Raw genomic sequence first — 26427 nt, 5'->3', positions numbered from 1 at the left:
TTTGTCCCCATGCTGTTCTACTTCCATTCAGCACTTTTTCTATCCATTTGAACATTTCCACTGCTTCCCCCCCCCCCCCCCTCAAGACCTCTTTATAGAGGTCTGCCGGAAAAAAAGCTGGACTTTCCCATTGACTCCCATTATTCTCGTTACTCGAAGAAAGCATGCGAGTATTAGGAATTGCTTGGTTCCAGTAACGAGCGCGCGAGTATTTTAGCGCTTACTCATCTCTAATCTGTTCCTAAGTAATTTGGCATGGTAATGTAGCCCTCTAAGGCTACTGATCTTAAAGATTACAGATCATGGACCTCCAGTAATATGATTATATCTGTGTTATTGTTCCCAAACATCTACAGATAAACCTTCATTTATACACTTGTTATATGTGTATTTGAATATCACGCTAGAACACAAAAACCTGGTCACTACTCTTTCCTCCAATTTCCGAGCTTTGCTATCCCGCTTTCCATAATACAAAATTCACATAAAACTTATCATATGATCAATAAACCTTGCTCTGCAAACTACAATATTGAAAATATGACCTGCCATTCAAGCTATAATAGATCCATTCTTCTGGCTGCAAGATTATTGAAAAACAATTACTAGCGAGCAGCACTAAAGACCATGAAAAGAATAACCAGCTCGATCGTGTGCTCAATCTCCTTATGATCAATTCAAAGACTGCAGTTTCAATTTCTGGAAACAATGAGGAATGTATCTAAAAAAAATAAAAAAAAAAGTCATCAAGCGCAATATTATAGACTGTACACACATGTTCTGCACTTTATTTCCTTGTTCCGTAGCCAGAGAAGTAGCTGGGATTTTTTTTTTTTCTCCAGCCGGAGCTGTCCATGGTCCTGATTATAGTGCGCTAACCGGGATCTATTCATAAAGGAAGGGTTATAATTTATGGTGTGATATTATGCAGCCATGTATCCCGTTTAACCATCTGTATTCTGGAGACCGCAAGGAAACAGCGTATGTCTAAGAATGGTAGAGTGTTAGGTAGGTTACGATACACTCGTTTATTGGGGTAGTGCTCTGGTGCTGGACTTGTAGCAGTTTGTTTATGGGTGGGTTGCAGCTTGGTTTTTTCCTTTCCCGGAGTCCAGAAAGGGAATGAAAAATGTTGGATTTTAGCTAAATCTTCCCAGGACTTGTTGACTTTTCCACTCCTGGGAAACACTGGTGAAAGTTATCCATTTTCCGTTTAATAATCATGATTGAGAATCCATTCCGATGATCCTGTATTCAACTCTCGGAAGCTTGGTGGGTCTACCGAACTGAACGCAGAGCCCTATAGAGACACATGTTATGTTTCTATTAGGGTTGGCGGGCCAGTTGCACAGCTTAGTTGTCAACCACAACTATGGGAACTTACTGCTGCCAGATATGGCCAAGTACAGCAAGCAGCAACTTCCATTAGTCCCGTACACTTTGGAAAAAGCAGCAATGCGCAGGTTTGACTGCCGCTCATTCCAGAGAGAGCCTGGTACTATAGCGGGATGCCTTACGAAACGGGGACACTGCACCTACAGTGGTACAGTCTTTTGGCAATAAAAATACAGACTCGAAATCTGTCCCAAAACAAAATATGTTCTCACGAATGTGCCCTTAAAGGGTTGACCTCAAATTTTCTTTGCGCGTGCACCATCACCAACGAAGACTGATAGTTTGGGTCGGCTGTTTGGTCCCACCACTGGCCTTAAAAAAGCACTACCATCAAAGTGTTTATTCTCGTAATATCTTGCAGTCATCATATTATACAGCACTGTGTACTTACAATTGCTCGTTTTGCCTTTCTACCAGATAATTCTTCTCTTTTCTCTGCTCTATGTAGAATCAGGAAGTCTCTCTTTCCCCTGCATGAATCATTCTGATTTTCACCTCCTGATCCAGCTGCTCCCTCCGCCAGGGACTTTTGCAGTGATGACTCATACAGGGAAAAGTGACCTCCTGTTTCTACATAGAGCTTAGAAGGATTCAGCTAGTCAGTTTCTAATCACGTGTTGTCGTGGATGTAATAGAAAAGAGAAGAATTAACTGGGTAGAAAGGCAAAATGAGCAATTGTAAGTACACAGTGCTATATAATGTGACGACTGCAATATATTAAGAGAAAACTTTGATGGGAAAAGGAGGAGAAGGAAGAGGAAGAGGAGGAGGAAGAGGAAGAAGAGGAGGAAGAAGAGGAGGAAGAGGAGGAAGAAGAGTGCTTCTTTAGCTAAGCGTTTCCCCGAGCTGCAAACGTAGACAGAGAAACTGAGATTGGTTGCATCCAGCCAGCTTCGTGCTCCTTACCTAGGTATCTGGCCACTCGGAGACTGCAGTGGTGGCCGGTAACCTAGGTAACGAGCTGTACACTATTGAATAAAAAATCCCTCCTTTCTTGGGAACGGAAAGGATTTTTAATAAGATGTAAATTGTAAAATTGCTTGTTTTTCCAAGCACTTTGCAATGTTTCACCATTTAATAATTTGAGACAACTCCTTCAATCCCAGGAATGACACTTAATCTCCGCACACCACAGAACATAGATAATATACAAGGTGTAACGTATACAGCAGTATGATTTCACATGGCGCATTAATGCTAATGAAACAGTGAAATTTAATTAACATTGGAATATAACACTGTATTACTGAAAATTTTCATTGCTAAAAGGTTACGTAGGAAGTGATGCAAATGTTTTGTTACTATGTCATCCAGGAAATAACGTTTCCAAGCACATTTTTGTTTTTCCGTTTTAACGAGCCGTTGTCACATCACAATCAATGGTATAGTACAATATGTGCTGATTTTTTGGGGGGAAGTTTTACTTAGATTTGGATGAACCTAAAGGTGGATTTTGCTTTGGGGATTCAACCAATCATATTCAGTTACTAGACGTGTACGGCCATGTTTGCCAAACGGGATGTACAAGGGTGGGATCCCTGATGAATATTCATGAGCATCAACACTGAGAAATTTACAGCTGCAATTGAAATTAATCAACCCCGGTTGCAGATTAGATTTATTAGCAAAACTCACAAACTTGCCAACTATATCTCTAGGAACTTTCAATTACTTTCTATCTTTTTGTGCTCTTTTCATGGTTTCTGCAAAGCAACAATCTCTACACTTTTTGGACCGCTCTCTTGACAACCCAAGAATATTAATGACCCGAAGGCCATTATTATAGTCCGAGTGCTGTCTCATTTTATCATGGACCCATAGACTGGCATTGGAGAGTTTGATCAGAGAAATCAGTCATGACTCCGTGATTTTAAGTGAACCACGGACCTATGAACTGCCCCATAGACTATAAGGGCTCATTCACACGTTCGATAAAAATGGACCGATTATTCTGATAAGACTTTGATCAGAGTTGTGGGGGTCTCAGTCGTCGGATCTTATGATCCTCTCGGACACGTAATGTCACTTTGAAATCCATATATGTTACAACTTCTCACTTATCTATAACTTTTTCCGCCACTACAAACATCGTTGCCACTTACCAGCTTTGACGCGGATGTTTGGACTCCGGATTTTGCCAGCGGAGTTCTCTGCCGTACAGAAATAGTCATTGTCATGTATAAAGCTATTAAAAGCGGACTGAGAAAAGGGGTAGAGCTGGAGTGTGCCATTGGCGTGGACGTGCCTAATATGAGGCACATCATAGATGTCATCTCCTGTCCCCAGGTACCATCGGAGGGTGGCGCTGGGAGATCCAGCTGCAGGGCAGGGGATGAACACCCCCACTGTGCTGGAGAATGTGATCTGCAGCAAAGAAGTGTTCACAAAGTATAAACTCGTGCTGGCATCCTCAGAGCAAGCTGTGGAGAGAAAGAAGAAGACGGGTCAGACGCAAGGTTCTTCTATGGTCATCAGATGTATAGAACACAGCAATAATTGCACTAGAGGGTACCTGCCATTTTAACAAACTTCTAAAATTTCAGAAGATTTGATTGGTGGGTGTGGGAGAACCCCCATAATCACTGAAACAATGGGGAGGAACTTGAGCTCCACCAGCCAAGCTCAGTTGGGTTCTCTGCCCCATTGTTTTAGCGATCAGTGGATGTTTTATTATTTGGACCACCACCAATCTAAACTCATTACATATCAGGAGGTTTGCAAAAATAAAAAAAAATGGGTTACTCTATAAAAACCATATAAAATAAGCATATAACAGCTAAATACAAGGGCTGCACATACAACAATCTTGACCATGATAATGGTTAAACCCTAATTAAAAGAGGATCTGTCACCTTTGCCGACATGTCCGATTTAGCAGAAAAATCCCGGAACCAAGGTACTAAACGTCCTCCGTTTGGCAGCTATATTAGTACTAACATATCACAACTCTTTGGCAGTGCAGGGCCTTTATCAAGTCATAAAAAACAGAGATATGCATAGCTTGATAAAGGCCCTTCATGGTCGAAACGTTGTGATTTTTCTGTATCAAAAAAGTTAGCACAAGGAGGATGTCTGGTGAACTAGTTTCTGGATCCCTCTGCATTGCTACAACCTTGTGGAGGGTTGCACCAAGTGTGCACAGACAGTCAGGAGATTACATACAATTAGTGCTAAGTGTAAGGGGCCACGACCACCCCGAAAGCAGGTGCAATTGTGCATTATGAGGAGCTATTGGACTGGGAAGGGCCCATATATTGCTCTTGCACAGGGGCCCTCTTCTGTCTGTGTCCGCCAGTGAACAGAGTGGAGTACGGGACTCCTCTATTGCAAGTATAAGTGTCCAATTTAGCAATTACTATTACTTCTCATAAAATAAGTCTGGAACATTTTTTTCTCAGAACTCGGTTTTGTGATATCCCTCCATTATTTCTTCCAGAAATGCCTACATAAACTGGGTGCCATTCTCCACGACACGACTTGACTGGACAATGGCAGGCAGTGCAGGGACATCCTACCAACTGGTAATACAGCGGTCAATTTATATAAGTTAATAAGAGAAATAGAAAAGAAAAAGCAAAACATAGAAGTCTAAAAAAAAAAAAATTGCACCAGCATTGTTAAATCATGGTGAACACACGTATTTACTTAAAAAAAAAAAAAAAAAAGATATGTTAGGAGAGGTGATGGGTCCTCTTCAAAGAGTACCTAAACTTTAGTAACTCTTTAAGGACATGTTTGTTTTGGTAAATACTTGTATTCTCCTTGATATAGCAGTGCAGAAAGTACTGTTTTAACTGCTTAGTTAAGAAGCTGCTTTGAACTAATGCAATCCCTATTCAAAGCACAATTTAGAAACATTTCTGCGTCTTAATATGGTGAACGGGAGCAGAGAATCTAGAACACGAAAGGGTTTAGGAATAGTGCCCTTCGTAAAGCAGTAGTTCCAAGAAGCTTCTAATAACGCATGAACTAGGCAGTTAAAACAGCACTTTCAGCAGGGAGTTCAGGAGAGAAGGAAGCAAAATAAGGTAATTAAGTAGTTTATAAAAATTCAAGGTCGATCAATAGTTTAAAAAAAATACTCCAAGTTTCACTTGATTAACAGTCCCAAAGACGTGAATGAAAGAACTTGCAAAAAGCTACACGATTGTCATGGTTGTTATTATTCTACAGGACAAGGACCATGATGATCCTTAAATTCCACGTCATCAGTTACGAATTGGGAGCCCCAAATACACATCCGATGGGTGACAAACCCCATCAAAATCAAAGTTTGGTGGACTATATCTGCTGCTATAGCCTCACCACCATCAGTTGTTAAAAACAGGCAAAAGTTACAGTATTTCCATCATCAATACCAGTACTGTATATATGTACACTCAGTGCTGCTTTGGTTATTTCAATACGCGTTACAGTGTTATAGCCAACATTAAGTGTGAGTTATCACCTATCCATGGAAAAGGTGATAACTTGATGATGAGATGGGAGTTTGACCACTTGGACCTTGTTAAAATTGGCGCTGGTCGTGCATGTGTGTCCTGGTCCATCTATTGACTATTGGACTGCTGGAAGTACTTTGTCAGTCCAGCAGCCCTATAGAAAATGGAAGGAGCAGAAGCATACGTGTGGCCATTGCTCCATTCCAACCGGACAGTTCAGAGTCCTTTTCTCACATTTGGTGGGAGTCCCAGCGGTCAGCCTCCCAACGATCAGCGAGACATCGCCTATCTTGTGGATCAAGGTTAAAATAACCCTTTAAGTACACTCAGCTATCCAATTTCATAGACCAGAGCACAATGCGAACATAATTCACACAATATGTGGAAAACTGAATGTTACAATCCCAACCTGTCCACATATGCGGAAGAGATGAACTTTGATATAATATTCACCTTCCATGAACCAATATATAAATTAACTAGGTAAGAAATAAAATGCTCTGCTTCCCCCATTAATGCGCCCAAGGGGCCACTTTCCCTTGACTCGGTGGAACTGACTTTAATTGGATGTAAGTGTGGAGGCCACTCGCACTTCTGCACATTGTGTGAGGTTTCCTTGTATTCTGCGAGGATAAGACACAGAAGGGATCTCTGGATCACTGACCACATGCGTCTCCGTACGTGGGCGTTTGTGCTCACCCGTGCGTGTACAATGTAGAAAAAAAAGTGTCCTTGTTAATGAGCCATTATTGAGAAAACTCATTTTAAGATGCTGTAAAATGAAAACATACAAATTATTTTTTGTGTATGCGGGGCTTCTAAGACCCTGGACATCTGGTTTCTACGGCAACTGAATAATTGTGAAACTCGGGACAACAATGCAAAATTAAAGTGAGCCTTTTGTAATGCCCCTTAAGCAGCTGAATATTCAATGAACTGCAGCTAACTTTTGCGTCTAACCTGTTTTTTTTTTTTATTTTAATTTGTATTAATTTTTCTAGTATACTGTACAAACTATTGTTCTCTGCAGGCTCTAATTTTCAGTTGTCTCTTATCTAGCAAGTGCAGACTACCTGCTACATCTTCCATACAATGCACTCAGAGCCATGAGGGATCACTGCTCTCCTATCTCTATATTGCACATGATCAGAAGAAGCATCAGTATGAAGGACGGATAGTATACAGCATGACTGAGCAGTGTACCTGTGAACCCAGCAATGAAAATGAGAGAAAACACTTCCTAAAAAACAGCAGCATCTCTATCTCGGTAGCTTCCGTCTTTTTTTTTTACCCCTTTCTTGTTTCTCCCTTCCCTCTCCATATGTAGCGCATTATAAGGAGTAGCAGCATGGAGGACATTAAACAGTGGTACTGAGCAGTGCAGTTGTGAATCCAGCACTCAGATGAGATAAAACACTTCCTAGGACATTAAACACCAGTACTGAGCAGTGTAGCTGTGAATCCAGCACTGGGATGAGTGAAAATGCTACCTAGAAAACAGCAACAGCTTCTCTCTCTTGGTAGCTTCTTTGTTTTTTTGACCCAATTTCTTATTTCGGTCTTCCCTCTCCATACATTTTTATGGGCAGCATGTAGCCTGATGCTTAAGTTAACTGAAAGTCAACCTTGGCTCTCAAGACAAATATGAACATACACATATATACACACACACACACACACACACACACTGGCATGTAAAAGTTTGGGCAACCCTGGTCAAAATTACTCTTATTATGAACAGTTAAGCAAGTTGAATATGAACTGATCTCTAAAAGGCCTAAAGTTAAAGATGACACATTTCCTTTGTATCTAACGCAAAAAATTGTAGTTTTTTTTTATTTAAAAAAAAAAATTACAAAAGGAAAATGGACAGATGCAAAAGTTTGGGGATCATTGGATATTTGTGTGCGGAGATAACTTTGACCAAGGTTTCAGACCTCCATTAGCCTGTCAGGGTTATGGGTTGTTGTTGTTGGATGTTGGAGATGATGATGATGATGGATAATGATGATGAATGATGGGTGATGAATAGTGGGTGATGCATGGTGGGTGATGAATCATGGGTGATGAATGATGGTGATGATGGATAATGATGATGGATGAGGATTGTGGTGAAATATAGTGTGTGTGTGTGTGTGTGTGTGTGTGTGTGTGTGTGTGTGTGTGTGTGTGTGTGTGTGTGTGTGTGTGCACGCAGTGGACTATGTATAGATTTATTGTGTCACTGGCAATAATGTCTTGAAAAGCTGCAGGTCTCACCCAGGTGTTAATATGTATTTTCCTGAGACAAGTAGACTTCTGTCTCCAATCTCACCAGGGGGTCCTGCTGGAAGCCAAGAAGAAAGGTAACATTTGAAACCTCCTAGCTCTTGGAAGAGAGATGTTAATTACGGCCTGATAGTATCTCTGTGAGAACTTTTACACAAAGGATCTCAAGAGAAAATAATATATTCATTGGGGGGCGCGGCCATGGTCCAATCAAAAAACAAGCAATTATGATATTAACCTGAGGGGCTGGGCTAGAAACCTGACCTCCAGACCAAAGCTATAAATTAAGGCTGTATACAGAGAAACGTGTTCACATGTGAGGGCAGCCTGAGATGCTGATGTGTTCCACCAACTCCATTCACCCCCCCTCAGGGAGCAGAAAGCAAACTACCAGTTAGATGATTTCTGTAAGTTTTCTCCTGTTTATTTTTATACTGTTTTGCATAAGTTGTATGTCTTTTTATTATCATATTTTTATACCTTTTCTTCCTGTAAGCACTGAACCTTTCTGTATTAAAGTATAAAACTTTAACAAGTTGAACCTTGAATGTTCTAAAATAATCCATAGCCTAAGGTGTGTGAGCCTTCTGAGTGGTAGACAATATTATTATTAATATTTCCGGGACTCATCGCCCGTGTGTTCGATGATTGGTGGCAGCATGTATGAGCGGGTGTGTGGCCTGGGTTGGTGTGTGATTTATGCTCCCATTACAGCATAGGACAGAGGTTGAATGCTGAACTGAGAGTGGGGAGATAGATTTACCCTTGCAGGCACAACTCAAGTCACGTGCTGAGAGCAGGCACGTGACGAATTAGTTACACCTCGGAGAAGGGATCCGTGACAATGATGATAGAGGAGGATGATGGATAATGATGATGATGATGAATCATCGGCCAGCTTTATAAATACCCAGCCTCCTCTAACCTTGTGCCAAAAACTAACAGCCATGGGTTCTAGCACTCCGAAAATGAAAATGGTGGAGGCCCACAAAGCAGGAAAAGGCTATAAGAAGAGAGAAAAGAGTTTTCAAGTTGCCCTTTCCTCAGTTCGAAATATAATTAATAAATGGCAGTTACTAGGAACAACGGAATTGCTAGAGAGGCAATTGCTAGAGAGGCAAGTCAGAACCCCCCCTTGACTGCAAAAGACCTTCAGAAAGATTTAGCAGACTCTGGAGTTGGGGTACATTGTTCTACTGTTCAGAGACACCTACACAAATATGGTCTTCATGGAAAAGTCATCAGAAGAAAACCTCTCCTGCACCCTCTCCATAAAATTCAGCGTCGAAAGTATGCAAAGAACATCTAAACAAGCCTGATGAATTTTGGAAACAAGTCCCATGGACTGATGAGGGTAAAATAGAACTATGTGGCCACAATGATCAAAGGTATGTATGGAGAAAAAAGGGCACAGAATTTCAAGAAAAGAACATCTCGCCAACCATTAATCATGGGGTGGATCAATCATGCTTTGGATTGGCTTGCAGCTAATGGCAGGGGGAACATTTCACGGGTAGAGGGAAGAATGGATTCAATGAAGTTTCAACAAATTCTTGATGCAATCATAACACTATCTGTAAAAAAAGCTGAAGGTGAAAAGAGGAAGAGGATTGGCTTCTACAGATGGACAATGATCTTAAACACACATCAAAATCCACAATAGACGACCTCAAAAGTCACAAGCTGAAGGTTTTACAATGGCCCTCACAGTCCTCTGATCTGAACATCATTGAAAATCTGTGGCTAGACCTCAAAATAGCAGAGGATGTAAGCAAGACGACCTAGGTATCCCACAAAAGTGGAAGAATGTTCCAAGGAAAAAATGGATGAAAAACTCTCAAACAAGAAAGAAAAGACTCTTTGGCTACAAAAAATGTTTACAAGCTGTGATACTTTCAAAAAAGGGGTGCTACTAGGTACTAACCATGCAAGGTGCCCAAACTTTTGCATCAACCCATTTTCATTGTTGTAATTTTTAAAATGTAAAAGATACAAATATATAATTTTTCCATAAAATACAAAAGTAATGTGTCATCTGTAACTTTAGGCCTTTAAGAGATCATTTAAATCTTCAACTTGCCTAACTAGTCACAAGAACAGTAAGCTCCTGATAAAGCTATGGTCTGTACATCACTATGCACAGGCTCATGCAGGAGCTGAACACCTCTGTGCAGTCGGTGGGGGATCTCAGGACCTGGACCTATGCCAATCTACAGAACATTTAAGACATATGCAAAGAAAAACTTTTCAAAGTTTAGTTCCACTCTAAGTTTGCTTCCACCGTCTTGTCCGGCGCTCCCTGGAGGGATCCTGTACATGGCTCCAGTTATACAGAAATCAAATACTGCTGATAAAATATATTTTTGGTGTAAATATAGAAACCGTCTTGAACTTCGGAGCCCTGGACTAAATATTCATGTGGCGGGAGAATTTCAGATTAAGGATTCAGTCAAGCACAAGGATGTCAGGGCGCCGCGCTGGGACGCTCGCTTGAAGGAAGCCTATTTGCAAACATCAGAAAGGTCAATGTAAAGTTTGTGCCGTAGGTAGTATTGCTGCATGGGCGGTATTATTTTTATTATTAATTGTGCCTTTAATTAGTATATTGCTTCTTTGTAATTAGAGGAAGAACTGGAGCGATCACTGACACAGTACCTGCACAGCATGACATTACCGTCCTAGAATCAGAAAACAGAGAGGGACATTGAATACTGTGGATCACGGACATCTGAGCTGCCCTAGTTTTATCAGCCAGCGACTTGGATATCTGAGGTGCTTGCTGGAAGAAATCACCCTTTACGGACCTTAATGGGTTTTCCAAACTTTATCCTTAGCAGAAGTGGCCATGCATATCATAGGACCCCTGTGCAAAACAGTATACGAGACCCATGCTCTTCAGTGGTTCATCATGGAGTACTCCCTTATGTCTCTCTAGCAATCCACCAGTAATTGTGAGCGTGTAATCTAATAAAAAGGAAAACGAAAAACTATTTGTAAGCAGACAATGGTCCTCATTCATCTTCTGGGCCTTTGTGCATCTGCATAGGTAACATATGGCATGTCCTCCACTGATCCTTAGTATCCATGTAGGATTCATGGGGGTGAGACCAATCCATATCAATTGCCAACAGTCCCTAATTTGCCAGGACCGTATTGATTTATTTATTTTTTTAGAAACAGTCCTGGCAAATTCAGAGATGTCCTGGGCCAAGAAGGGTTTGGGGTCTACATAAATGGGAGGTCCATGGTAGAACCTGCAGTGGGAGTAATAGGTCTCGAAATTGCCAACAGAAATGTTGGTAACTCTGCCATGTAGCATAATGATGGCGCTCTTACCCTTCACCCTGTGTTTTGTTGTTTGGTGAGGGTCCGAGGGTTAGGACCCTCACTGATCATATGTTGATGGCTTGACCTAATGAGGTTATTAAATACAACCCATCTACGAGATGCACCAAAATATTGGTATTAAAGGAGAACTTCTGCAATGTGTAGACTCGAAAGTCACAACCTTTACTCATCGGGACCAAGAAGGAAGTTGTCGGACATGTTTTCTGTTATGTCTCACACACCCTGGTTCTACTTTGTGTTTGCTCTGAACATCTGTCAGGTGTAATAAGATAAGAAGGGTTAATTATTACAGATTATTAGCCCGGTCTCCTTGTTGTTGGGTACAATAAACTCATGGGAATATATTGTTCTGAGCTTCACCAAATATTGTGCCAGCGGGGTGCAGGAAAGTCATCGATCCGTAACGAGAGTTTGTCGAATGATGTAAAGTCATGGTAAAATTAATACCATTTTTTTCTGAATGGGGAACACACGCTTTATCTTGTGAGATCAAGAACTTTGGAGTCCGGAAGTCAAAAGAAAAAAATGGAAGATTGATCTATTGTGGAGAAAACAGAAAGATTAAAGAGCATTTCTCGGAGAGAACACATTGACGGACTCGTCTTTGAACTGACCACCAAAATGTTTTCGTCTTGGGTACAAGCCCTGTAATCAGCAGAGCAACTTTCATCCATCCTCATCGGCTTGTTCTCCCAAGCAATGCTGTTCCCAGGGTCACTGATCCTACATTATAGCCCAAGATATCAGAGACAAGAGAGTCCTCTTCTGACTAGTAGGCCTGGCGTGACATATACAATGGCCTCTCACTGGGCTTACAAATCGGAAGAGACGCTGGTGGTCTGGGGTCCTGCACATGTATTCACCCATCTCCATTGGATATCTGGAAAACCCCATCTATTGGATTTGCTAGTCCTTCACAGTCCTAGTGAGCTTGTCCTGTGCTTACTGACTAAGGAAACAAACTGTTCCCTCCAGGTCTGCTGACTCTGAATTTATGCTGCATATTCATATGTGATATTTGCATATCATTAAGTGCAATCTGCATTAATTACCTGAATTTGCATACAGAAGATTCAGTATAATTTCTTGCACAAACAGGTCAGTAATTGATACATGTACTGTGTACCCAGGGGTGTATTGCAGCATGCAGGGCAGTATCAGTAGGATATTGCATGATACCAGTATAAGGCTGTGTGCGCACGTTGCGGATTTGGATGGGTTTCCGCAGCGTTTTTGGACACAGTGTAGTACAGTAACAGTGACAGTCAATGGGAATTTGAGAATTGCTGTGCACATGATGTGGAAAAATCTGCGAGGATTCGCTGTTTTTTTTTTCCGCAGCATGTCAATTCTTTGTGCGGAAACGCAGCGTTTCTGCACCCATTGACTATACATTGAATAGGGCAAATCCACACATCAAAAAATGCATGACAATCCACAAGAAACCTGCATCAATTCCGCAAGCTTTTTGGCCTGCGTTTTCTGCCATGAGATGCAGACAGAGCCTTCGCGTAGTACAACACCCTCCCCCGTATGGCACAGTGCCCTCGCCTAGTACAGCGCCCTCCCCCCGTATGGCACAGAGCCTTCGCACAGCGCCCTCCCCCGTATGGCACGGAGCCCTAACGTGGCACAGCGCCCTCCCCCCATATGGCACAGAGCCCTCACGTGGCACAGCGCCCTCCCCCGTATGGCACAGAGCCTTCGCACAGCACAGCGCCCATCCCTGTATGGCACAGAGCCCTCCCGTAGTACACTGCTCTCCCGTAGTACACTGCCCTCCCGTAGTACACTGCCCTCCCGTAGTACACTGCCCTCCCCCGTATGGCACAGAGCCTTCGTGTAGCACAACGCCCTCCCCCGTATGACACAGAGCCCTCCCGTAGTACACTGCCCTTCCGTAGTACACTGCCCTCCCATAGTACACTGCCCTCCCGTAGTACACTGCCCTCCCGTAGTACACTGCCCTCCCGTAGTACACTGCCCTCCCGTAGTACACTGCCCTCCCGTAGTACACAGTGTACTGCTTGCATACTATGCAGCAGAGCAGAAGAGACGTGTGTCACAGAGTAGCGATCTGCAATGTGCTGATAAGTGATCTTCGGAAGTTTACAGGTCACTGACTGTAGAGTGGTCGTCTGCGGTAATGAATGCAGCAGCCCTTGTGTATATTGTGCAGTGCCGTGTCGCTGAGCAGTCTTCCCTTATACTGAGTGCACCAGGGTGATGGCCGGCTGAGTAGTTATTTTATATGTGCATTGCTGTGATAGTCATTTATACTGTCAGCTGTAATTTTCATTCATATATATGATGTAAACTACACATGAACTGGCTCCAGGGTCATCTTGGCCTTTTACAAGGGATGTGAAAAGGTGTCAAAGAGGCAACAAGCTCATGTCCCAGAATGGGCTGTGTGGTGACATGAGCCACAATCAGCAGAGGATAGCCTTTTTTCTTTAGTCGGTCCGTCTCTCTTAGGCCTCATTCAGCCATCCGATCTTTTCATGTCAGAGAAAATCGGACCGATTATTCTGATCAGAGCGTGGTGCGAGTTTCATCCGATTTTCTGGTGCATGAAATAAATGAAATTCAGATGTCATCCGAGCGGAGTCCGATTATTTCACAGACCCATAGACTTGCATTGCAGATTTTGATCCAACTCTTGACAGATCTACAATATTTTCTGTGGACCACTTGGTTCAGGAAAAAAATTCAGACATGTGGATGACCCCATAGCACTCGTACTTGTGATAGTCTATCAGTGAAAAACACGGATCGCAGTCGTATGCGAAAATTGAACGTGCGAATGAGCCCCTATATGAAGGACCCCGTGTATATTAGCTAACCTCAGAATAAACAGGAATTCAGCTTGGCTGCGAAGAACGATACAATCAGTTTGATAGTTGCTCGTTAGTGGGACAGGTCTCTCTCCTCTCCCCTCTTCATATACATGGACGCTCAGTCTGAATGTGCATGCTTATACAGCATGAGGATGGGAGAAGCTTCTGATAGACAGTTCTGCCGATCGATTATTTCTCATGGGTATAAAAGGGTCGAGCCGTGAAATTCAACATGTCTGACCCTTCTTTCTGTCGTGTGACAGACATCGGGCTCCATACACATGACATGGCTGCCTGGTCCCTTCCCTGGCTGAGAAAACCGGTCTAAAATACATTGTTAAATGGTGGATTGAACCAGACAGAAGACATCCCATCCCTGCTCAAGAACAGAAATGTGTGCCTTTTGCAGGCCAATAGCACAATTCCCTCTATTTTGGGGGTGCATATGGGACCCCTTTGGCTCCTGGGCGGCTGCACAGGTTGCACCAATGATATGTCCGCCCCTGTTAGAAAATTATGAATTTATAGGGGCGGTCCATATTCATGACGCCCATTGTCGGAGAGCACCTCTCCATCTGGTGTGCCATTTCAATGGTCATCGAATAATGACTTATTTCCCGTTGGGGCACCCTGGGGAATCTGCTGCCATTTCGCTGTGTTCCGGGACATAGTGCGCCGGCGCATGCGCACTAATGCTTTTCGGCTTTGCCCGCAGTCGGGCAAAGCATACTGCGCGCGCGCGCAAGGCAAGATTGCCTTGCACAGGCGTGTACTACGGAGGACAGAGAATGAACTTCAATCCAATATTGCGGCCAGCATGCAGCCAGCAGGTAAGGAAAGGGTGAATCAAACGACCGAAAACCGGTCCCGCCAAATTCAGGTGACAGGTTCCCTTTAAGGATGGGACTAGACCGGCGCCGCCCCCTGGTCAGCTATTCCCAGCACCGCTATAAGTGATTGACAAGGAAATACCTGTCAATCAACTACAGCAATGGGAGGAGAATCTGGCAAAGGGCAACACTGGACTAATCCCATCTATGGCAATGATCTCCAGCCAAATTTTTAGGGCTTGTGCACACGTTGCAGATTTGGTGTGTTTTTGCCATGTAGATTTTCTAAATAAAAACAAAAAAAAACTAAAAATAAACCCTGAATTAGTTGATGAATGAGAAACCTAGCAGGTCATGCGCACGTTGCTTAGTTTTGATGCAGAAAATAATTCGCTGCGTGTCAATTGACGGCGCGTTTTTGACCACTGACTTCTCTCAAATCAGTAAGAAAAAAAAAAGCGGAGCAAAAATGCACCAAAAACACACATTTTTTACAGCTGTGTTTTTCCTACCAAGAGATCCAGAAATTTTGCTCAACTTGTGCACATACCCTTAAGGGATTTTTTACTTGAAACACTGCAGAATTTCAGAAAGTTCTCATGCCCGACTGATGTTCTTCTACGAGTGTGCTGCCTTATTTATTTAACTAGATAAGAGTTGGCGACTCTAGGTTCAGCACCTGTTCACACTGAGTCTATGTTTGGATGTGCCAGTCAGGTTTTTGAAATGTATTCTTTAGCCTTCTGATCGTGCACTCCACCTCCTAGCCACAGGTGTTTTAATTACAGCAGGTCCAGTACCCCTCCACAGAGAGAGAATTTTAGTCTAGGAAGAGGTTTCACATGTACCCATTCAGATGGAGACGTTTATTCTCAGCGAGGTAAGGCAAGTTTAGGACCTGGTATAAGAGAGATGCCGTAAAGGGGCTACCAGGTACACATAAAATTGGCCATTTTTATGCGCTAAAAGCTCTCATTTTTCATATTTCTAGTGCAGTAATGCAGTTCAAATTTCGTTTTTCAAGTTTGTATGTTCTAGCGCTGCAGTGTGCTGCCTTATTTACTTAGCTATAAACGAGTTGGCGACTCTAGGTTCAGCACCTGTTCACACTGAGTCTATGTTTCGATGTGCCGGTCAGGTTTTTGAAAAATAAGTTCTTCTACGAGTGGTAGCTTTGGTTTTACAACTCTACGGGGCTCAGCACGTGTCCAATTTTTCCTTGGACCGAGCCAACCGTGGGAAAAAAAAAAAAAAAAACTTGAGACATGACCACGTTTGATCCGAGTGTTGGAGAAAAATCGACGATACAAGTGTATGGGTCCGTGAAAAAAAAAACAGACCGCACTCAGATGACATGTGGAATTTCAGCTCAGCCCCATTCACTTCCAAGAATCTCACTTGCAATTCCAGTCATGACCTATAAAAAAGGTGTGGCACTGTTTTAGGAAATAATCAGGCTTGACTTTCTACTCTTAAGAGAAATTCATTCTCGCACTTTACGAGCTGTGTGTAAAGATTAGAAAATCTGCTGAAATTCAGATTCGGCAGACACAAATTTATTTGATGTGAATTGAATGTGCCCTGTGTACCTAGTCAGTGCTGGAGGCGCCGAAAAGTGAGGACTGAACAGAAGAAAACCAGAGATGGACGGAAGAGGCTGTAAACGACAAGACAGGTGAGACGAAGAGTGAATAATAACTTTGTAAAAAAAAAAAAATTACCCTTCAGAACCATAAAAAATAAATAATATCAGCAAGCATTTTGCTGCAATCAAGCAAACCAAAACAGAAAAATTAGGATTTTGGCGACCATTAATGTAAGGCCGTGGCTACATGGGGACATGTGTCGCTACATCGCAGTGAAACACTGCACTATTAGATGTAATAATTTCCTAAGGTGTCCCATAGGTTTCCAAAAGTGTTGCATTCTTCTTGTGACTAGCAACAAAATCCAACATACTTGCCATAGACTTCAATGCAAGCTGCATGCGATGTAAGGATTCACGCTTCTTGGTAGCCTCCAGAGCACACACAGGGATTTGGTTTATTAAAATGTCCATAACCAGTTCGGATCACAAACCAAACCAAAAACAGCCGTTCCTTGGCGCAAAGGCAAAAATAAACAAAAACAGTTGTCAGATACCGATTTAATGCAATGTCCACTTTCAGTCAGCCTCTAGCAAAAGACTGACCAGCAAACAACAGGTCTTTCCTCCTTCCGCACAAAGACATCACTGAGGCAGCTCAGCTGTCTTATATAGTCCCATCAAAACATAGAATGGAGGTCTGGGAGCGGCCAGTCCCACTCCGCTCTTCTGGTTGCTCCCAAAACCCGCACCCAAAAATCTGGGCCCATTAAATAAAAACTTCACAGCAACCCATTGTTGATGGAGTCTTCTTTCCAGGACTCACGTAATTGAGGCTAACCACCCCAGTGACACATAACTAGGACTCACGTCATTGAGGCTAACCACCTCAGTGACACATAACTAGGACTCACGTCATTGAGGCCAACCACCTCAGTGACACATAACTAGGACTCACGTCCTTGAGGCCAACCACCTCAGTGACACATAACTAGGACTCACGTCATTGAGGCCTACCACCTCAGTGACACATAACTAGGACTCACGTCATTGAGGCCTACCACCTCAGTGACACATAACTAGCACTCACGTCAGAGGCCAACCACCTCAGTGACACATAACTAGGACTCACGTCATTGAGGCCTACCACCTCAGTGACACATAACTAGGACTCACATCATTGAGGCCAACCACCTCAGCGACACATAACTAGGACTCACGTCATTGAGGCCTACCACCTCAGTGACACATAACTAGGACTCACGTCATTGAGGCCAACCACCTCAGTGACACAACTCCCATTCAGAACCTGTTCAGCTGTTTTCTTACAGAGACTAAGCTTTGATGGAATATGATTGTGCCCATAGCACAAATTCCATATAGACATGGAGGGGAAAAACATGACCGGCCGCACAGAGCCCGGATCTAAGCCCCATCAAACACCTTTGGGATGAACAAGACTGGAGATTGTAAGCCAGGCCTCTCCCAACATCAAATTTCTGACCCCACCAATGATCTTCTTGATGAAGGGGCAAAAATTCCCACATAGTCCTCCAAAATCCTGTAGAACTTCTTCCTAGAAGAGCGGGAAATGTTACAGCTGCAGAGAGCCGGCTCCATATTAATGTCTATGGATGTAGGATGGGAGGATAGGAAAGCTCCTGTTGGTGAATGTGGAGGGGGCACATACTTTTCTCCATATAGTGTGTATATATTGTAAAAGGTTGTATTCCTCCTGTATACATTTTTCATATGGCTTCTCTATGTAAACATAGTAAATACCATATGTCGGACCTGATGCAATAGCTCAATATCTGTCATGTATTAGCAAACAGTGCTGGTCACACGGCTTACAATCTGTCTCGCAGCTTCTTGGTGCTATCATTTTAATGACTGGTACAAAGTAATGAGGAAACAATTCATACCTTTTCCTGAGGCCTGGGGTCCGTTTTGCTCATGTAACAAATATCATACAATAAATCATCACAATTCAGAGTAGTTTTCGTTGATATTCTTTGTATCCATGGCTGTGTGTAATAGCACCGTCTGATATTACAGCTGAATTTCTATGTCATAAATGGATGCTTTATGAGGGTTAGACCACCGATTCGAAAAGTGGGGGTCCTGGGTGAATGGTAGTGCATGAGTGATCACGGCACAGTTCACTTTGTTGGATCTGCGGGAGCCGTAGTGTACGTGTGTGACCACTGCTCCATCTACTTCTATGGGGCTAAAACAGACACATAGCACATCCATGAACATCTATCCATTCATTCTGGATGCATGGGAGCTGGGATGTGCATGTGTGGCCACCACTCAAAACAATGACTGAAGCATCAGTGACGCATATGAGCTCTACAGTTCAATTTACATGTGGACATGGGATCCTCATTTCTTGGAACCCGCACCGATCCTATATTTACTACCTAAGAGTTGGTGTAATAACCCTATTCAGATAATCATATACATAAAAAAGTAGTAAGTCGATAGTTGAGCAGGCAACCGTCCGGGCATCGGTTGACCGGGCAGACAACTGTCCGGGCATCGGTTGGCCAGGCAGGGGACCATCCGGGCATCAGTATGCAGGGCAGGCAACCGTCCGGACATCGGTCGGCAGGGCAGGCAACCGTCCGGACATCGGTCGGCAGGGCAGGCAACCGTCCGGACATCGGTCGGCAGGGCAGGCGACCATCTGGGCATCGGTCGGCAGGGCAGGCGATAGTTTGGGCATCGCTGGGCAGGGTAGGTGACCGTCCAGGCATCGGTCGGCTGAGCAGTCCTACATGGGGGCATCAGTCGGCCAAGCAGGCAACCACCGGGGCAGACATCTGTCCAAGCATTGGTTGGCCAAGCAAGCGACAGTTGGGGAATCAGTTGGTCGAGCAGTCATCTGTCTGGGCACCAGCAATCGAGCAGGCGACAGTCAACTGATCAACCCTGATCATTGGGCACATGAGAGTTGTATTCTTATACAATATGAATTTAAAATTTAGTAAGGAACAGTAGGTCATCCGATGGCCGAGCAGGCGACCACTGGGGCAGACGTCTGTCCAAGCATTGGTCGGCCAAGCAAGCAACAGTCGAGGAATCAGTTGGCCGAGCAGGTATCTGTCCGGCCACCAGCAATCGACCAGACGACTGCCCACTGATCGACCATCATCACTGGGCACGAGAGGTGTATTCTTATACAATATGGATTTAAAATTTAGTGAGGAAGAGGATTGTGAGATATGATGAAAAAAAAAAGAAGAAAATCCTGCAGACAGGGCTCGTAATGTAACATATGTTGATGAGTGTGGACAATACATGTCTAATAAGGCATCTACCAGTCATGGGAGTCCATGTGATTTTTTAAGTGCTCTCAAAAGGGATTATTAACAGATTGAAGCCCCTTAATGACAGGGGAGTCCTGTCTAAGCAGTGTCAGACAGACAGGTCAGCGCAGACCCAGACACACGGGCAGGTGAGGACATGGGCGGTTTAGAGAGAACATATGCTGCACAGAATCAGGAGAGATTTTAGAGTCTTAAAAGACAAAATTGTCAATAGTAACAGCAATAATATAATAGCAAAAACATGCCCTTCAGTGGCGACACCCTGCCGTCCTAGCATACACCTTCCCTATGAATGTGACGTATACACAGCTCCCATATCCTGGACGCCTTTGTGGGTGACTACATGTAGGAAAGATCACTAAGTATTCGCCCCAAAACCAGAAGTTAACACATTGTAATTTTATGTGACGGATGTGGCTGCCCAGACCACCACAGTCACTAGATAGGAGGTCCCGAGTCCCCTGTCTGAGTGGAGCCCAGGACGCACATGCGCTCTGCTGCGCCATTCATTCTGTAGGGGACTGGCGGAGACACCCGAGTGCAGCTCTTGGATACTCGGATGCTTTCTGAAAACCTCGATATCCAAAAAGGTAATAAATAACTTTTGCTCTTTGTGAAAAAAGAGAAGTTGCATTACATATTTGGATAATTTAATAACCTGTCTTAAAGGGCCCGCTGACCCGTAGAGGGCTCCTGCGTGGGGCTATCTTGGCTAAGAAATGCACAAGCGGAAAAGCAAAGATGATAATAAAGGAGGGCAAAAGGTGAACAAAAGGGTTCGCTGGGCGGCTGGCACACTTATCTCAGCATTGCAAATTGAAATAGGAACAGATATGAAGAGAAATCCTGGGGATTATAACAGAGGATTGTTCCAGCCATAGAGGGGGTGGATTTTTAATAATGGGAGTGGGTGGGTGGGGGGGGATGAGATATGGACGGGGTGTGTGGGGGAAACATGACCTTAAAACCACATAATCTTCTTTGAAATATAACAGGGACAGCACTATCCTAATGCCGCCTTTTCATATAAAATCGGGTCCCAATCATGCAGATTAAAAAGAAAAAACATCAAACTAAGACTGTAATATTGCTAAATCACAGGAGACATCTGTGGATGCGGCCACCTGCTACCAGAACGGGACCTGGGAGATAAACCGTCCTCACAGCGAGCGGAGACCCCCATGGATGGACAACAGATATATCAGACTACAGAAAATAGGAAAACGCTCCCGATTATATAAATACATTAGTGAAATGCACCCACCAGCCATTACATTAAAACCACGCAGACATGAGAACATTATCTCATGAGAATAGTAACGGTCAGGGAAAATCAGACAGCAAGTGGTCAACCAGTGGTGGACATGATGTGATGGAAGCCAGAAAATGAGCAAGCGTAAGGATATGAGCGGCTGTGGCAAGGGCCAAATTGTGATGGCTATGCGAACCGGATGAGAGCATCTCCAAAATGGAAAGTCTCCTGATAAAGGGGCCTGTGAGGTGATCCTGGTTTATCAAGAGTCTCATCGGGTATTCTAAATATACAGGTTGTCTTGTCGGGTGCTCCCGGTACACGGCTGGTCCCGTGGGGTGCTCCCGGTACACGGCTGGTCCCGTGGGGTGCTCCCGGTACACGGCCGGTCTCGTTGGGTGCTCCCAGTACATGGCCGGTCTCGTGGGGTGCTCACAGTACATGGCCGGTCTCGTGGGGTGCTCCTGGTACACGGCCGGTCCCGTGGGGTGCTCCTGGTACACGGCCAGTCTAGTGGGGTGCTCCCGGTACACGGCCGGTCTCGTGGGATGTTAAGAATATACAAAGGGTCTCAAGGGGTGCTACCAGTATATGTTGGGTCTTATGGGCTGTGCCCAGTATACAACAGGTCCTGTGGGATGTTCGGAGCATGTAAAAGGTTCTTCAAGGGTGTTCCCAGTATACGTTGGGTCTTATGTGGTGTCCCCAGTACATGCCGGGTCTTGAGCGCTGCTGTCAGTATATAATATCTCTCGTGGGGTGTTGCCGGTATACGGTGGGTCTCGTGGAGCGTTCCCAGCACATAATGGGACTCATGGGGTATTCCCAGTATATGATGGCTCTTGTGGGGTTTTCCCAATATATGACAAGTCTAGTGGAATATTGCTGGCATGCAGGCTGCTCCTGGTACACGATGGGTCATGTTGGAGGATTTTCAGTATACAGAAGTATCTACTAAAACTGGTTTAAGGAAGGACAATCTGTGAACTAGTTACGTCTCAGATTCAAATGTGTGTGGCGCCCCAGGGTCCTGGTCGTCACAGTAGCATTGCTTTCCTCACGGGTAGAGTGATGTTACGCTTGAAGGCAAGAAGGGATAACTGCAACCAGGTACCACAAACATGCAACACATTCACACTCCAAGCCACCAGGGGGAGCTTTTGATCCTTCTTGCTAGGTGACTCCCCATATATATATATATATATAAAGTAGTTTTGGAAAGAAAGTTAGAAGGTTCCTGCCAGAGACACAGAGGGAAAGGAGTCAGTTCAGTCTTGCGAGGAAACAGACTGTATCAGTCTGAGGCTGCCATCACACTAGCAGTATTTGGTCAGTATTTTACATCAGTATTTGTAAGCCAAAACCAGGAGTGGAACCATCAGAGGAAAAGTATAATAGAAACATATGCACCACGTCCGGATTTATCACCCATTCCTGGTTTTGGCTTACAAATACTGATGTAAAATACTGACAAAATACTGCTAGTGTGACGGCTGCCTGAGGCAGAGGAAGGTTTTACGGAGCTGTGCCGCGCAGTGCAGTAGTTCCTGGAAAGAGACATTTAGAAGGCCGAATTGATTGCGGAGAACGTGCAGGAGAGCAAAGCACAGGAGAGAATACCAGGGGGAGACCAGCCCCGAGCAGGCTGCCTCCTTTTGAAGCGCAGAAACCGGTAGCCGGAACACCGAAGTTGTAAGGACCTCTATGACTTACATCAAAGATCGGCAGGAAAGCCAAACTTTAAGTTAACTGTCCGACCTAACACCCAGGAGGCACGGTGGCACCCTTCAGAGGCCGGGGAGTGCTAGAGTCCCTATAAACAGCCTAAAGCCACCAGTCTTACGGGTTATGTCCTATCCTATCCGGGGGACAGAGACAGATAACATCTGTGAGGACCTTATGTGGAGCTTTAAGCCGTAAGGGACTACACCACCGCGGCACTAAAGGAAGGCTTTTGATTTCCACCTGGGTAAAGGGATTCCTAACTTGCCTTCAAGCAGGCCTGACCCTGCCTGCCCTGCGTTCTGATGCTCTGGTCTGTGGATGCTGAAGTCTTCAGTAAACCAAGGTAAAGAGACTGCAACCTTGTGTCATCATTCTTTACTGCACTCCTCACCATCTTCCATCTACACCACGGGAGCCCTGGGGACATACTTCACCTGTGGGAAGTTATACCATCTAGCTGCCATAACATCACCCCAGAGGACCCCTTAAAGCAGCTTCGGTCCCCACTGATCGAACACCACAGGTGGTGTCACAAACAAACTTTATTCCCTTTAAAGACCTTCCCCTTTAACGTTGATGCCCAGGGCCACGGACTGGGTCACAGCCACCGTGACATCCCCCTCTGCGACCGGACCCGGTACCGAGTACCCCACTGCCCTGTGGGCGCGTCACGTGCTAATCTTGTATTCCCTAATGGTAGAGCCTCTTTTTGCAAGATAATGCTTGGTTGGGAAATAGTTGGGGAACATGACATGAGTTGAAGGTGTCTCCAAATTCCAAGATCTCAGTCAGATCAATCATCTGTGGGATGTGCTGGAAAGACAAGTCTGATCCTCGGAGACCGTACTGACCAAAGCACAAGATCTGCTGCTAAAAGGTCTGGATAATACAGGACACCTTCTGAGGTCTTGTGGAGTTCATACCTCGATGGGTCAGAGCTGGTGGCACAATGGCGAACTCTACGATCTTAGGCAGGTGGTTTTTAACAGTTTGGCTGATCGCAGCCCCTACATGGACTCCCCAACCAACATGTACATTGGACATAACATTGTTCTCTCGTGTAGACATGTGATCACGACTTGGTCTCATAGGGTACCGTCACACTATACGATTTACCTACGATCACGACCAGCGATATGACCTGGCCGTGATCGTAGGTAAATCGTAGTGTGGTCGCTGGGGAGCTGTCACACAGACAGCTCTCCAGCGACCAACGATGCCGAGGTCCCCGGGTAACCAGGGTAAACATCGGGTTACTAAGCGCAGGACCGCGCTTAGTAACCCGATGTTTACCCTGGTTACCAGAGTAAAAAAAAAACAAACAGTACATACTTACATTCCGGTGTGTCCCTTGCCGTCTGCTTCCCGCACTCACTGACTGCCGGCCGTAAAGTGAAAGTGAAAGCACAGCACAGCGGTGACGTCACCGCTGTGCTCTGCTTTCACTTTACGGCTGGCAGTCACAGTGCGGGAAGCAGACGGCAAGGGACCTGACGGACACCGGAATGTAAGTATGTACTGTTTGTTTTTTTTTAGTTTTACGCTTGTAACCAGGGTAAACATCGGGTTACTAAGTGCGGCCCTGCGCTTAGTAACCCGATGTTTACCCTGGTTACAAGCGAACGCATCGCTAGATCGGTGTCACACACACCGATCTAGCGATGACAGCGGGAGATCCAGCGACGAAAGAAAGTTCTAAACGATCTGCTATGATGTACGATTCTCAGCAGGATCCCTGATCGCTGCTGTGTGTCAGACACAGCGATATCGTAACGATATCGCTGGAACGTCACGAATCGTACCGTCGTAGCGATCGAAATGGCAGTGTGTGACGGTACCCTTATAAGAAGATGTAAATGTGCGTGCAATTTATTGTCAGCCTTTTCCGACCAAGAGGTGGAGATAAGCCTCCTTGTCATCTTCTTTAACGGGATTTATAATGTCTGGCACATACTTCCAGAATCTGACTTTCCTTCAGTGCTCCGACTCTCCCACTTCCAGGACTAACCTCCTATGTTGCAGTTATTACAGTTGATAGGACGTTGTTGAGGAAACAAGCGGCTGAAGGAAGTGAAACCGGTAATAGAGATGGGGGAAGGTTACAATCCGACCCCCTCCTCTCTCATTACCAGGCTGACAGTAATTACCCCTCTCACATGCACTGACTGACGCCCAGGCTTTGTCTCTGCACTGTGCCATACATTAACACCTTAGCTACACAAGGCTTCCAGCTATAGGATGTGCCCAACAACAGGCCTGTAGATGTAGGACACCGCGCACACAACTTACACGTTAACTCACTTTAGAAGAATTTTGCATTCTAGAAAAAAACTCAGATTCAGGGGCGTTTGTGCACGGAACCCAAAAATTTGCTGGTTATTGGAAAAGTAGCAATATGAACAATATTTTACAATGTTTTATTCCTGCGCTGCAGATTTTCCAAACTGCCAAGTGCTTCGGATTTGCAAAGTGTAAAATCTACAGAAAAAAAAAATTGCAGTGAAATCCGCGTTTTTTGGTGTGAATTTTTTTGGGTGGGTACGCGCAAGAGATTTGGTAACATCTCAACCACAATGTTAGTACAGTAATATATTGCGGATCTGCAAACCGGCAGCGGAAAGTCCACTCTATCAGTCTCATGTCGATGCACCCTGCATTTCCTATAGTCCATGGATGTGACTCTGCATGGAAAATTGCTGCCACAGTGGAAAATCCATGGAAGACTTCTCTATTAAGCAGGGAATAGTGAGGTGGAAAAATGAAAAATAAAACCTTGGTTACTAACATTTTCGTAGCGGGAAAAGGTGGTGCGCTACAATGGAGCCATTCTATGTCTGGCCACTCGTACTAGATGGCTGTGGACCAAACGAAGCTCAGGCTGATCATTTTACCTACGGCCATCTCAGCAAAGACTCCCATACAGAGGAGAACTCGCTCGGAACAGCGCTTGGGTGTTCTCCATGAGAAAGCCACCGGCTAACACATCGGCCAGCGCCTTATCTCTAGGAGAATATTGTGACTGGGAGCCTGAAATCAGAGATGCCCGATCGATATCTTCTCCAACCATCAGTCGGCCGGCGCCCACGATCACATTGATATCAGCAGGTTCATCCAACATTAGTCTAATGTATATGAGGGCCTTTCGAGCAAAATTAGAGAGGTGCAAAACCTTGGATGCCCAAACCTAATTTTTGTGCCCATCTTGTAATTGTAGCACCTTTTCTTTTTTTGCAGGATAATGGTCAATCGGCCAGGAATCGTTTGGGGAACATGACAGGGTTCAAGGTGATGACGTATCTCCAAGGCTGTAATCTCACAGATAATTTGTAGGATATCAGATCCATGGAGGCAACACCGAACAATGCACAGGATCTTCTGCTAAAGTCTTGGTGCCGGATAACGCAGGACC

The 26427-nt window shown here is 44.5% G+C and overlaps 1 protein-coding gene across 1 annotated transcript in view; it reads right to left on the bottom strand.

Moving 5' to 3' along the window:
• DSCAML1 (DS cell adhesion molecule like 1) overlaps positions 1-26427 on the bottom strand; it is a 232662-nt gene that overhangs the window by 189148 nt on the left and 17087 nt on the right. Inside the window, exon 2 of the mRNA XM_069741278.1 lies at positions 3499-3816. Coding sequence (XP_069597379.1) covers positions 3499-3816 — 318 coding nt within the window. The remainder of the gene's footprint in view (positions 1-3498; positions 3817-26427) is intronic.

Source organism: Ranitomeya imitator, chromosome 10 (assembly GCF_032444005.1).
Source record: "Ranitomeya imitator isolate aRanImi1 chromosome 10, aRanImi1.pri, whole genome shotgun sequence".
NCBI lineage: Eukaryota > Metazoa > Chordata > Amphibia > Anura > Dendrobatidae > Ranitomeya > Ranitomeya imitator.
Note: the sequence above shows the minus strand (reverse complement) of the source record. Positions and strands in the feature narration are given on the sequence as shown.